The sequence below is a fragment of the Aquila chrysaetos genome, chromosome 5 (genome assembly GCF_900496995.4).
Source record: "Aquila chrysaetos chrysaetos chromosome 5, bAquChr1.4, whole genome shotgun sequence".
NCBI classification, from domain to species: domain Eukaryota; kingdom Metazoa; phylum Chordata; class Aves; order Accipitriformes; family Accipitridae; genus Aquila; species Aquila chrysaetos.
The window spans coordinates 33,679,556-33,693,925 of NC_044008.1; the positions used below are offsets into that span (position 1 = coordinate 33,679,556).

General features: G+C 40.4%; 1 protein-coding gene across 5 annotated transcripts in view; it reads left to right on the forward strand.

Annotated features, from left to right (window-relative positions):
• TMEM117 (transmembrane protein 117) overlaps positions 1–14,370 on the forward strand; it is a 238,258-nt gene that overhangs the window by 190,045 nt on the left and 33,843 nt on the right. For all 5 annotated transcript variants that reach the window (XM_030013218.2, XM_030013219.2, XM_030013221.2 and 2 more), the window contains one exon: positions 5,458–5,617. In XM_030013218.2, coding sequence (XP_029869078.1) covers positions 5,458–5,617 — 160 coding nt within the window. The remainder of the gene's footprint in view (positions 1–5,457; positions 5,618–14,370) is intronic.

The window sequence follows — 14,370 nt, forward strand, 5'->3', positions numbered from 1 at the left end:
ATCTAGAGAATTATTGATGTATCTGAATGCAGTTTCACATTCAGAGAACAACTGCATTACAGATCCCAGGAATAAGTGGCTTTTTCATTTCTCCACAGACAAATTTTGGCTCATCCCATTCATAAAGAACTTGCAGTTCCTAAGCTCAGGAATGTACAGGTGCAAGGCAAAGGGAGAAAAGTTACGGACCAGTCAGCCAGGGCAAGGACAATGTCTGCAGTAAGATGAGGGCACTGCCAAAACAGCACTGTAAGGGAGTCTGCAGAGTCTTAGAGTCTTCAGTGCCAGACTGAGCTTACAAAACTCCTTTGGGAATTAACACGTTAACACAGTTCTGTCCAGCATGCAGTGTGTCAGCTCCTGGTCCTCATATCCCAAGGAAGTTGAGTATCTCAGGCTGTCCCTACCACTTGGAAATGGAAACAAGCCAGGCTTGCTTGAAGGCAAGGGAAAAGTCATCTTTACTTTTTCCACTGTTGAGTGATGTCACCCATGAAGTAGCCTAGAGTGTAGGAATGGAAACATCTACTGGGGAAAGATTGTGGCAAAGAATCCTACCAAAAAAATTAGGTCCTCACAGCACTGGATGGGTTGCTCACTCCACCGGGTTTTGTGGTTTTTGCTTTCTTTCACTGAACATTTAGGATTTATCTTTGACTTCTGGAAGAGCTTTTTAGGAAATCACACCCTATCCTCAATATTTCGGAGTAGATTAAGGCAGGTAGCCCTGGCACTTTAACTTTAGAGTATTGTCTGCTGAAGAAGGGCACAGCTCTGCTCACCCAAATGCACACTATTCTCATTTTATTTTCTAGGGAATGTGTTGGCCTCAACTGGCCCTGTTTTTGCTTCTGTTACTTTTCCTTGCTGTGATGTTGTATTGGGTTTGTGTCTTTGTGGTTTGTGTCCAGGTTATTTTTTTCATTACACTTTGTAAGTGTGTCTTGTTTATTTATCTGTGTTTCTGATTTAAGTATTCTCGGTTCTCGTTCACCCTTTGGCCACAGCTGTGCCAGAGTGTGGCATGCAGGGCATCTGGGCACTGGGACTCCAGCAGAGAAATTTCTCAGAAAGCCCCATGAGGAGAGCTTTTCTCCGAGGGTGAGGGAAGAGTACTAGCAAGGGAGAGATGATGAAGAGCTACTTTCCTTTACAACACGATTTCTATTTGAAGAATCAGTAGGAAAGTCCAGTCTGATCTCTGGTCATCATGTGCCAAGTGAGAGCTCAGGCATTGTATACAAGGGGCAGAGAGACAGAAAGTCTAGGGAGAAATTTTTTGTGATTTTGAAAGAGCAAGAGGTGTTTAAGAGAAGGGTGTGAGCTTTTCAGCCCAACAGGCAGAAACAGGGCTGAGATAATATGCATGGTGGCCATTGCATGTGTGGGTAATGTAGGTATGTATGGACTCTCACACACTGCATGAGTGTGCTGTGAAATTTATGTGCATATAAAAAAAATTTAAGGACTGATATTCCCCAGAGACAGCAGGGAATATGCAGCACTGCCTACTGTGCAGGTCTGTACCTGTATACTGGACTGCCCTGAATCAGAAATGCCCTGTTTTCTAAACATTTCATGTAAACCTGTTATCCACCAGCATCTGCATTATGCTGCCATGACAGCCTTTTTCTATTCACATAACTATGACCTCCACTGAGCAAACAGAAGAGTAATATGTGACCAGCATCTCAGTCTTTTGCAAAGTTCAAGAGATCACACAGAGCAAAGCTGTGGATGACACCTGTGATGGGAGCGTGTGACTGGTGACATAACACACCAGCTCTGAATTTTCCCACCTCTAAGTGCTTTCCAAACAACTTGTCTAGGGTTGGGTTGTCCAGACTTCAGAGGATGATGGCTACGTTCTTGAACATTAGGATGGCAGTGTGGAGACGTTGTAGGTAAATTAATGCCAGGTACTTGGCATAGTTTGTTGAAGATGGCCCATTGCTTGTGGATGTTCTGTACTTACTACTGATTGTAGTAGTGTAGAGGAAAATGAGGTGTCACAGCCTTTCTCCTCCAGAAATGGCATTTCTGCATGATAGAGACTGCAAGGTAGAGGTTATGACCCTGTCTGCCATGAGGAATTGTCTGCAGCCACCGCCAATGACAAAATCTGCTCAAGCTTCTGGCCCATGTTCTGCATAACCTCTGGTAGTGTATAATAAGCTGGGTGATAGGTGCTAAGTGCTCGGTCAGCTTAGTCAAAGCTTATGGTCCCAGAAAGTGCTGTTGTGGGAAATGCAGAAGCCAGAGACATCTGTTTTGGCCCTTGCTAAGTGTGTGAGGACAAAATTAATGTTCTGTTGGCGAATGAGGGCCAGCAGTGTGGATTCAGTTTGGCATGAGTGACTTGGTTTGGCAAATTCAAGACCAAACTCAGTCCTGACTATCAAAGATTATAGAGATACAGTCTAAGAAATTACCTGCTTCTTGAGAGATTCCTGGCAGTATAAAGTTCCTCTCTTCAAGCTTTCCCTCAGTTCAGTGTAGAACTGAGGATTTTAGATTATCATTGGCAGTGATGAGCACAGTACTGACTTTTCTGGACCTACCTAATAATTTTAACTTCTCAGTATACAATTGGCCTGGACAGTGTTTTTCTGCAGATAGTTTTTTTTATTTTTATTCTTCGTAGTAACCTTGTATCTTGAAGAGTATGGGCTAGGTTGTAAAATGTGTGTTGTTGTAGCTGAATACGTGCCCAGGGCACATAATCTTTCAATACAGCAAGCTAGAATTAGAAGTGAAATATAAAAGTGTATTTCCTCTGTGAAGTAGAGAAAGAAGTTGCATTTCTTGATGTCTGGTACAGAGAAGACAGTGTCTGGTACAATCCTCTCTTGCCTTTCCCCTCATAGCCCTTCTGTAAGCAGAAGACGGAGAGGTCCTGCCAGCAACGCTGTGAATTTTTTGGTGGCGTAGCTCTTTCTCAGTAATGTGCCTTGCAGAACAAAGGACAACCTACACTGGCCTAAATATTGCAGGGTAGCTCACATTGGTTCATCTGATACAAGTTCTGTCAAGTTAAATGAAATCCTCAGCTGCTTCTCTTAACCGCCAGGACACGGGAGCAATGCTATACTTTCATAGGAAGTGAACTGAACTCTAACCCAGACAAACTCAGTTTATAATAACTCCAAAAGCAAGTGTTGAATATCTTGCTGTGTTCCAGTATCATAGGTCAAAAATACAACTGAGTGCTAATTATGCTGTTTAATGCAACCATTTCAACAGTCTATTTCTAACCTTTTTTATTGGTTTCACATTTTCTTATTCTATTAGCAGCCCATTTTCTGCTCCCTTCCCTCCCTATTTGACATTTCAGAATGAATAACGAAGCAGCTTTTTAAGTGCATATGCATTTCCTCAAGGAAATCAGGACTTGAGCACACATTGGTCTTTGCATGCATGCCAATGAAGCGTGCATAAAAATATGTCTGCCTTTGCTTGCATACATGCCAAAGTCTGACCTTCCATGCTTTGAACTCTTGCTCCAAAACGCAAATGCATAATTCAAGAGGACTGAAGCAGAATAGTGTTGAGCATAACGTCTGGGTACATGGTTCCTTCCCGTAGCAAACTATGCAGACGTGAATTACAGTTCTAAACTGCCCGTGCACCAGGAGATATGGGCTCCTCAGAAAAAGGATGAGGAAAATCAGTGTGCTCAGCAGCCAGGGTAGTCTGCACCGGCCGCAGACAAGCACTGCGGACTGTGTTCTTTCTGGAGAAATTCTCAGCTAAAGTGAGAACATTTACCTCCGTGTAAATTTCAGATAGGAAGGTGAAATAGGTGGGAAAACCCACCTTTGTGGTCTCAAGAGACTATGTGCAAGAGAGAAGCACCATAATGAATCGCCTTTCCGAAGTAAACCACTCTGGGTATGGGCCAAAGTGGAGCTTGTAGAAAAGTCAGTCAGGTTCAGGTACTGGCAGGTGAGATGGTAGCTAAGCAAATATTTTGGGGGTAAGCAGGCTTGAATATTACTTAGGTCTAATTAAGTCTGAGATGCCTTTTTTTTCTTGCCCAGATGCTGGTAATACACTCAAGGGATACTGGTATAGTGCCAACCACAGTGTTGAATACAACTGGATTTATTTATTAAGAATAAAAATAAATGTTCAAAGGTAAAGATGGTAGCAATCAAGTAATTTTGTGTCTCATTATATTGTGAAGAAGCGCAGCCCATCGTGCCACAGAAGAATGATGATTAGGAGTCCAAATGTGTACCCTGCTGCTTATGTGCGTATTTGTTTTCCCTTCCTACACAGACACAGCCAAGGCTGATGTATAAGAAAAAATGCGTACAGGCTGGTAGCCTGTGCCTACTGGTGTACAGATTTTTCTTTTACTCTGCTGAGTATTTGTCCTGTTTGGAAGTGTCATGGGAAATATTCTTCACATTGTTTTACAGCCCTCGGTAGCTGAAGAAAATGAGACTTAATTGCTGTAGAAAAAAACTCCACCCTGCCACAATTATTTAGCTGCGTGCGTGCATTCAGATGTTGATATGCCCCTATTACAGCACAGATTTACTGACAGCTATGGCTACTGGGAGAAGCCTTGCTCCCCCTCAAATTACCAGCTAAATTTGCCTGCTTCCACAGAACCAGGAATTCAATCCGTCATCGCTGACAACTCTGAAGGATATCACCAAAGTGCTGCTGGAAATGATGCAGAGCTATTTTGGGGGGATAGCTTAGAAAGATATTTTCTTAAATACCATATTGCAAAATTGTATGAATTAGCCAAATGTGTCTTCTGGAATTCTCACAGCATTCATATGGAGGCTTCATTACTTTTGTAATTCACTCTTCACTGACTTCTCAGAAATGCCATAAGATGCGTTGAAAACTTGTACAAAGGACATCTTAGGAGACACAAAGCAAAATCTTTCTACAACTCCCAGAATCTACTAAAGATTAATTTAGTGCAATGAAAATTGCTTTCATACAGATGGGTTTCTATATAAAAATTAGAGTTCACAGTTAGTGTCCTATAGCTCCTACAGCTGAGAAAAGACTTTTCAAAGGTTCTAATGTCTTTGGTGCCTTAGAAAATGTTCTCTCAAATTGTTCATTTGAATTTGGCCTAGATCATACAGTCCTTAGTACATTGTTATAGTTTGCTTCTTTCTGATTTTACTTAATTGGTTTGCATCTGCAGTGAAAAATATGGAATGAGGAACAAGAGTGATACACTCCAGCCTAATTTTGCGACATGGTTAGTACTAGCTACTAAATTTCTTTTTACTAAGGATACAGCTGAGTGCTTTCCTATTTTGAATTAAATGATTTGTTTGTACACTTAATTTTCTTCAATCTCTTTTCATCAGCAGAAAAGTACTGATAAAGCACTAGTTGACCGTTCGAAGACAGATAAAATAGAATGATGCATCTTCATTACTATTGTATTCTCTCTGAACTATTTTTTTTTTTCCCTTGCAGGACGGTTCTGTTTACTCTGACCTCTGTAGTTGTGCTTGTCATCACTACTGACTGGATCAGCTGGGACAAGCTGAATCGTGGGTTTCTGCCAAGTGACGAGGTCTCAAGAGCCTTCTTGGCTTCTTTCATCCTGGTGTTTGACCTTCTTATTGTCATGCAGGTACCCTCTCCTAATGTTTCATTCAAGCTGCTGAGGCTGCCTAGTCACTCTGTTTCCTCTAGACCAAATGGTGTTTAGCTAAGACTACATAAAGGTAAATAAATGTTTAGTTTGCAACCACTATTAGTAGGGACATTTTATTACACCGTTCTCAGTGACTTTGCAAAAAGCCTGCTGGCCTTTTATTGTGAAAACATTGCTGATTTCTCTTCTTAGACTAACAGGTAAGAACTGCACGACTTTCCAAATTAGAATGTGTTTTCTGCAAAAATGACATCAGAAAAAGAAACGGAAGCTAGTTGTTTTGTAAATTCAAAGCTTCCGTTAGGAAGATGAGAGAAATTCGGCCAAACGAGAAAGAAATACTTCCATGTTTCAAGCATTTACAATATTACAGCATTTTAATAGGTGAAAATTAGTATTTGCTACTAAAAGTCCACTTTCCACTTGCACGTGAAGATTGCTTTACTTTGATGACACGTCCTTGTACTGTAAGGTCTTCTGCCAGCGAGGTTAACCGGGGAGATGATTCCCTGTAGTCTGCCTGATGTCTGCTCCTTTGAATCTAGCTGTTAAGAAAGGAATCTGGGTCACAAGTATGTGGCCAAAAACCTCCTTCATGTGATGCTGCTCTCTACGCTTTGCATTTGTCTGTGGTTTGAGCCTTGTGTGAATAACTCACCCAATGTTCTGTGAAAAATTAGGTCATTTGGGCAGAGGCGAGGAAAAGGAGCATCGAAGGCCTGAGTGACTTTTGCTATTAGTCCTAGACATGTTAGATGGTTGAACTGAAGTTTAGCAAAGAATTTGAGAAGAACTGATGGGTCCTTTGTCTCCAGTGTATTACTGACTAACTCTGCTAGCAAAGACCATTTCTGAGACACTTAGTTCTCTATAATGAGATACCTATTGCTTGAGTAATTATCATAGAGGTGACACTGTGGTGGCACTCAGAATTTATCACTGCTGTACTAGGACATTAAAGCTGCATAAAGTCCTATAGTTCAGTTTTATTTTCCAATGTCCAGCACTGTTCAGTGCTCGCTGTGGTTCGTGGTTAGAACAAGGAGGATAAGAAAGGGAATACTGTTTTTCTAGTAAGATTTCTGGTGCTTTCTTTTCTCTCCCTTTGCGTTTTACATTTTGTTCGCTGTTTCGAGAAAATTCAAGAGAATGTATAATAAATGATTGTACTTCACAGCGCTGTAATGAAAGCGTGAATGAAAATACACGACATATCAAGCAATACTGAATTTGATATTGTATGCAGGGTAGAGAAACAGAGTTGTCTTCATACCAAATAATTATTAAATCATCCTTTCAACTTTGAAAAATGAAGTTCCAGTACTTTGACCTTGGAGTTGCTGAATATAGGGAAGAATTTTATGTGAAACAGCCTGTCCCGAGTACTATGTCATATTTTTACAACACAAAGCAAGAGGCTCTTTTTAATTGCATTTTTGACTGATGTTTCTGTGATGGAGTTATTTATTTATTTAAAGTTATTTATTTGGACTGTGCAACTAAGTTGGCATGTTTTATTTACAGTGTAGTTCTAGCATCACTGCATTGCTACTGCAATAAAGTCAAGTTGAGACAGCAAAGTATTAAATCACAAGTGAAGACCATCAGGATCATGATCCTTTGACTGAAGTATGCTTTGGAATTATATGTCTCTAGAAATTCTTTCCAAGAGTGTTGTCTGTTTCACAGGGTTTTTTCTGACTTAACAAGCTTTAGCAAGAAACTGGTAAAATTAGAAAAAAAAAAAAAAAAGTTTAGTATTAAGCAATTTCTGTTTGAGGCTGACGTTAACTAAGAGCACAGATTAAGTCTCATCTAATTTTTGAGTACAGGCATTTTCCGTCCCTCTGAATTGTAGAATAAATACTGCAAATGTGACTGTGTTAACAACAAGAGAAAACCAATTGAGTTTGGAAATCCATTCTCAATGCTGTGAAAAACAATCACATAATTGTAAATATTGGCTTTGCCTTCTTAGTATTATTATAATTTAATATTTACCTAAGCCCTAGGTAGAGCATAAGAAAGAAATAGGTCCCCACCCTGAAGAGCTACCTTTTTTCAATTAGATGTAACCCAGGCAGACACATGAAGAGGAGAACACAGACAGCTGAACCTTATGTAGACGGTTATACGTGAGCGATACTTAAGGGTAGGTGCACTTTTTACCTTTGGTTTCCATCCTGCAACAAACTCTGGCTGCCTCCCGGCCCTGCTCTCCTTCTAGTGTGCAAAGGCTCCTCCAGTCCGAGCGATTCACTGGGAATTCAGGGGACGGGTCAGGGAGACAAGCACAGACGAGAGACAGAGTAGAAGACAGAGACATGGGGCTGAAGTGTAAATGTGAAAGTTACGACTACAAAAATATTAAGACAATCCAAGAAAACAGATCGTGGAGAAGGTTGCAGGACAACAACAGGACCTCGTGGATAGTGTGGCTGGCTTCTGGCTCAGGCTGTGTTCCTACCTCTTCTGCCAACCTTGCTGCGACTCTTCACTTTGCATTTGCCCTCCCTGGAGTGGGGGAAAGGGACCCCGAGTGCCTGTTCTAGATGGCGGCTGTGTATACCTCTCCACCTGATTTTAATTGCTGTATCTTTATAGTCAGTGGAGAGGTCGAGGTATAGCTGGGGTGCCTTTAAACATCTACCGTAGGATGAGATGCGGCAGGCCCCAGCGGTGCACGTTTCTCTCCACCGAGAATAAACAGACCCAGCGTGATGAGCTGAGAGGAACCATCCCTCAAGCCAGACCCAGAAAAAGGGTTACGAGGGTGGCATGGCTTGAGTCCAGAGCTGCAGCTCTGCGAGGATCCTGCTCCGCTATTTCCACAGCTCGTAAAACAGCCAAAGTGGCATTTGTCTGCTGGTGTTTCATCACGGAGACTTCTTCAGAGACTCTCGCAGGCAGGGTCATCTCCACCTCTCCCTCTGGTGCCTGGCCTCGGTTTGAAAGGAATTTAAGTTTCAGTGGGCGCAGGACAGCATATCAGAGATAACACCCATTTTAGGCTGTTTGAGAGGCAGCACAGAGGCCTCTATTCCAGTCCTGGTTGCCAGGACATTTTATCCAATGTAAATACAAACACCGATGTTTTTTAAATGTAGAGATTGCATATTTTCTCCCTGAAAAAAAGATCAAATTCAGTCCAATGCAGGTGCATTAGTTCATTTTAAAGGACATGTGCTTGCTTATAATAAAGTAAAAACCCTACAAGTTTGTTATTTTTTCCACAGTATGGAAGTGATGTAGTTATTCAGTTTCACAGTGTCTTTAATTATGCCTGCCCTGATAATTGAGATGGCAAGATGTCAACATATGTATGTGTCTGGCACCCATACCATTCACTGCTGCACGTGGTCATCATTATATTTTTAGTCTTAGCTTCAAACTGAGTGCAAGACCAAGCATATTAAAGCCAGATATGTAGAAATGCCATTATCATGTAATAGAACTTTTTACTATTTTAATGAAAAATTCACATATTTAGTTCTCTTTCTCAAAGATGTAATGGAAAAGCTATTCATTAAAGGAGTAAATATGAAAAATGAAACTATAATCCCACATTCCAAACACCTCTATTTGAGCAAGTAGACAGTAACTCATGCATTAGCCTATAGACTGCTGCTTTTTTTTTTTTTTTTTGTGCCATGTTTTAGTGACTTTGCTAATGGGAAGGAGCCTGTGGTGGCTGGATTATTAAACCTCATGTGTCCAGGGGAGATGAATTGTTTCACCTCTGTAGTGTCTTTCATGAGTGTTTACAGGTTCCTCCAGACTTCTGAAAGACCGTGAAGTCTTTCAGCATCGCTGTGGATTTACACGCTGTAGCTACCTTGCTGAGTGCTTTGCAAGTCCCATGGTGTAAATTCTTGCAACTCCTATGACTTATTGCAACTTTTTATCTGACAGTACACTCAGATACAATGTCTGAGTGATTTAAAAGCTACCTGAAAATACTATTTGATTCCAAAAGGAGAATTTATTCTTCAATAAACTCAAGAAATTCTGCAGCGGCTGAGTGGAATAAACAGAAGGCAGGCAGCGCTTATGTCTAAGATTCTTTGAGAAAGCTCTTGTATGTGAATCTTTAACCAAACTAGCAAAATAATCCCATTAATATTAAATGGGATACTCTTGTAAATAAGGAGAATAGAATTTTGTCCTTCTGGGTATCTGGAAAGAAATGAAGGTCAAACAGAGTTAGATAATTAACAACGTTCCTTATGACTAGTGCTGGATCTCTGCTTATGTAGGTATCAGGATATCAGCAGACAGATTTTTTTTTAGTAATAACCTTTTTTCAAGTCTATTTTTCGTAATATTTTTGTATGTAAATTGCTTTAACATGTAACTGTAGATCACTCCTTGCTACTGCAGTTGAAAATCAAGATATTTAATGGGTGGCCTGTCACTTCTTTTTTTGTTTTGTTTTCTGCAGAATGTCTGGTCGTCTGTCTTTGGTAGAGTTTTAATAAGAGAATTAGAAGGTTAACAGATTGAAGAAAATCTGTATTTAGTCTCTCCTGTGGTTTTTCTTCTAGATCTTCATATTTCCCTGAAAAAAAGTAGTTAATTTAGCTACTTTGTAATGTTAATTATGTTTTGTATATGTCATTGTTAAACACTAACACAGAAATGTTATCAGCAAAACAGAACAGACTCTGGTCTTGTTAACAAATACATAAAGCGAGGACAGTTCCGTTTATTTTCAGTCTTACACTGATGGAGAGGCTGTTTTGATTAAAATCTAGTACGATGTGTGAGCACATTAAAAAACACCACCCACAACATCAAGTGCGTAGAAGAAGATATAATTTGCTTGGATACTTAGAGTGGAAATATGGTCTTGTCCACACAAAGTGAGTAAAGACTTGTTTTTTAGAGGGTTTTTTTTTTTAGAAAATCTATTTAACTTTGCAAACGTAATTTGATTGTGACTCTTAACTGGATTTACACTTGGTACTTTGATAGAATTAGTTTACACGTATACAAACAAGAGGAGAATCCTGATTTACACTTGGTGCAGAATACACAGGTATACTAGTTTTTCTTTGAAACAGATAAGCAAGAAATGATTTTGTGTTCATAGACAAAGCAGGATATAAAAAATAATTTGTCATTCCTGTCAGAGTAGATCCTCTCAGCTGTACATTTGGTTCAAGAGTGGTATATAAATTTTTTTGTTTCCTAACAAGTAACAGCAAAAAGTACCGATATATAGTTTGTTCCCAAGGAAGTTACCAAACTTTGAATGAAAATGTCCTTCTAAAAACCTCCCATTCAGCACAACAGCTTCTGAAGAAGCGAGCACTTGCATGTCAGGGTACTTTCCATTATAACCTTTGCTGGGTTTTGTAACATTTGAAAACACAATGATAAACTACAGGTCAAAATCCATGAGAAACTTCTGTGTTAGTGAAGTTAGCAAACAACTTTTGCATCATCTCTGACATTCAGGGTTTCTGTATGTGAGGGGTTACTGTGATTTTTTATTCATGTCCTACTTGCCCTTTCAAGATGGGAACCTAGCCATAAGGGCAGGTGACCAGCGCCAGGTTTCTCAGAGGAGTCAGGATAGATGAGAATTCACCTTTAATAAAACTGATGGCATATTCAGCTCCATTACTGGCATCCCCAGCCATTACCATACGGCAAGGTTTTACAGGGAGGAGCCATATACCCTGGACTACTTTTTCCAGATATTATGTGCAGCGTTTCATTCCGCTCAGAGTACATTGCTCTTCACTAGTGGATTTTAGACATGCCTGTCAAACAGCATTACGAAAATGGGTAAGCATTTTGAACACACGCTTGTACTCAGCTAATTGTGCAATGTCTGCCAAAGAACCCTACCGTGAGGGTTGGCTCTGCGGTGCTGTACCTCCCATGGCCTGCAGATCCCTGAAGGAGAAGGGGACAAGTTCAAGTGAGGTAAGTTTCGGAGAAACCTTTCTGTAAGAAGTAAGAGATTTTCCTTCCTGCAAAGTCTCTCGCATCGGAAAGACTTTCCCCTCTTCCTTTGTCCTTTCTACATCCTCATCCTTCTATGGATCATGAAAATGTTCCTTATTAGCACTGATGTAAAACATTCAAAAATACTCCTGAAAAATAAAAGGACTAGAAAAAGAAGGACTAGACAGGAACAACTCTTGATCTACAGCTTCACTTTATTTGTACTTACAATGACTTTAAGTGGCAGACCTGGGTACATTCCTAAACACTGTTTAACCAACAAAATGATAGTGTTTCTCATGCCATTATTGGCACCATGGCATTTCTTTCTAGGGGGTCAGACACAGGTCTTTCTTGACTATCCTAGAATTGTTCCATTTCTTGAATCTGCCTCCACAGCTGCTACTCATGGATTTATATCTGCATTGAATTTCTCAGTCCCAAAGTGCTTTATTTTATTTCCCTGAGAATCACTGGTTTGAGGGTTATCAAATCTTTCTCCTTTCTATTTTGAACGCAGAACAGCAGCTCTCCCAAGCTCCACTTTTGTCCATCCCATCAGACATCTGTTTTCTGTATCTTCTGTGCGTGACTGGTGTCAAGGGAGTGGATTATTTCCTGGCCATCGTGTACTGAGCGGGACAAGTTAGTGTGGTCCCAGAAACGGCCCATTTGACAGCTCAGGAACAAGCAGCTAGAAATGGAGTCAGCGTCCCACAGAGTGAAAATTCCCTGTCCTTCTCCTGGCAGGGAAGTGAGGCTCTAAGGAACCCGGGCATGGACCCTCCCCACCTCTTTCACGTTGTTGTTTTCTATGGACAAGGCAAAGACAGTGGAAATGTACTATACTTGTAGATCAGAGAATAAAATAATGCGTTTGAAATCCACTGGTTTTATTTTGAAGGGAAACACCTTTTGAGTTTGATGCAAGTATATGTAGTGTTTACGTAAAAGGGTGATGAGGGGGAAAAGTACGGCGTTGTTACATGTAATTAAAACCCAGAAGTTTCTGTTGGAATATTTTCAAGATCCAGCTGGATTTATAAATTGTTTTTGAAAATCCCTGGAACATTCCTTCAGCCCCTTGCCAGAACCCACTATAAAGTACAGTTTATTTCTTCAACTCTTCCAGTTACTTTGGGACTAAGAAAATGATAAGCAAAAAAAAAAATTTTCCCCTGAGAAAAGGTGGGTGTATCTTGTCCCTTGTACGTTATATACCCTACCTTTTTAATGAGCTGTCTGGTTTATATTGCAGTGTTTTCATTCTGTGCTTGTCTAGTTTGATAACCGGCACCATCATTTTATTCTGTGGATTTTGTCCAACAAGACATGTGAAGTACAGTATTTTTAAGTTCATTTCATCCTTTACACTGTTTGCGGCTGGTTAAATTTTACTTGGATGCATTGTAATTGTCTCAGGCATTATAGATTCAACTCCAGGATTTGCTTCAGCCGCTGTAACTTGGTGTATTTGTGCTGACCTGAATCCTATTGTGCCAATTTATACTGGCGGAGGGCTGGGCCCTTTTTTTAGCTCTGTGACTCAGTTCCTCATTTGCTGAAAAGGAACAACTGTAGTTCTTTTCTTTCACTAGTTGTCTGATTGTCTGCTTAGCCCCTAAGGTGCTCAGAGAAGGATGCTGTCTGACTTGGTACAGCTTCTAGCATAATCAGGCACCAGTCCCAGCTGGAGCCTCTTGGCTCTGAGATGACTACACACAAAATGAATTAGCTGAAAAAGCTTCTCATTTGTCACAGTTGTTCCCTCTTACCCTGACAATGGGTACGTGCCATACATGTGACACTGAGGCCCCTCTTTCGCAGTGCAGGTATGTGCCTGCGCTATTTGACAGAATGAAGCAGTTCTCCAAAAGCAGACCTAGCGTTTTCACACACTGTTCCCTGAAACCGCCACATCCAGCCCAAATGCACAAAACCCATGGAATTCTAGGAACGAGAAAAGCTGCAAATCGTTTGCAGGTCTCACTTTTTAATCTTTAGTTGCAAGGAGAGTCTCTTCACAGATTCTGCTATAATCAGTGTGTGATAGGCTTTGTTGTTGTGGGATGTGTCTGATGAGTGTTGCATTGCTTAAGATTATATTGCAGTGATATATGTTGATATAACAGTAATGGTGACATTCAGATAATTTCAACTCTCCACAGCAATGCTCTGGAATATATTATTTGATTGTAGAAATCTGCTTTGGAGTGAGCACTGTTACACAGGTTTTTATCTAAAAATGAAAAATCTGAGATGAGATTGAGCTGAACTGGTTCAGCTGTTTTCTAAGTGATAGAATTGCATGCAATTTGTAAATGCAACCATGTGAGTTACAAAAAGAAAGATAAACCTCAGTTTGCCATCACTAGGTAGAGTGTTGCCTTAAGAGAAGTTTTATGCCTATCCATATCTTACATTTAGCTACGTGGCATACGGAATTTACAGGACTTAGTGGCAGGTCATACCCGGGCATACAGATCCAGCTAGCAACAATACTGAGTTCAAGTAAGGAGAAGGAGCAAAACCAGCTTGGTTGCTCTTAGTCACACCTTGGAGGGGAACAGAAACAAGAATATGCCTGATATTGTTGGTCTAACTGCATTATTTCTGCAAAGCTGATTGAATGGCAGGTGTTTATACTTCCTTGGGAAGTTTGAAGCCTGTTATATGAGACATTAACAAAAAGACATACTTACTTTTATTGTCTTTGAGTTCTTCTAACATGCTATAAAGCTGCTGCTTTTCTTTGTGTAACAAAAGGGACATAT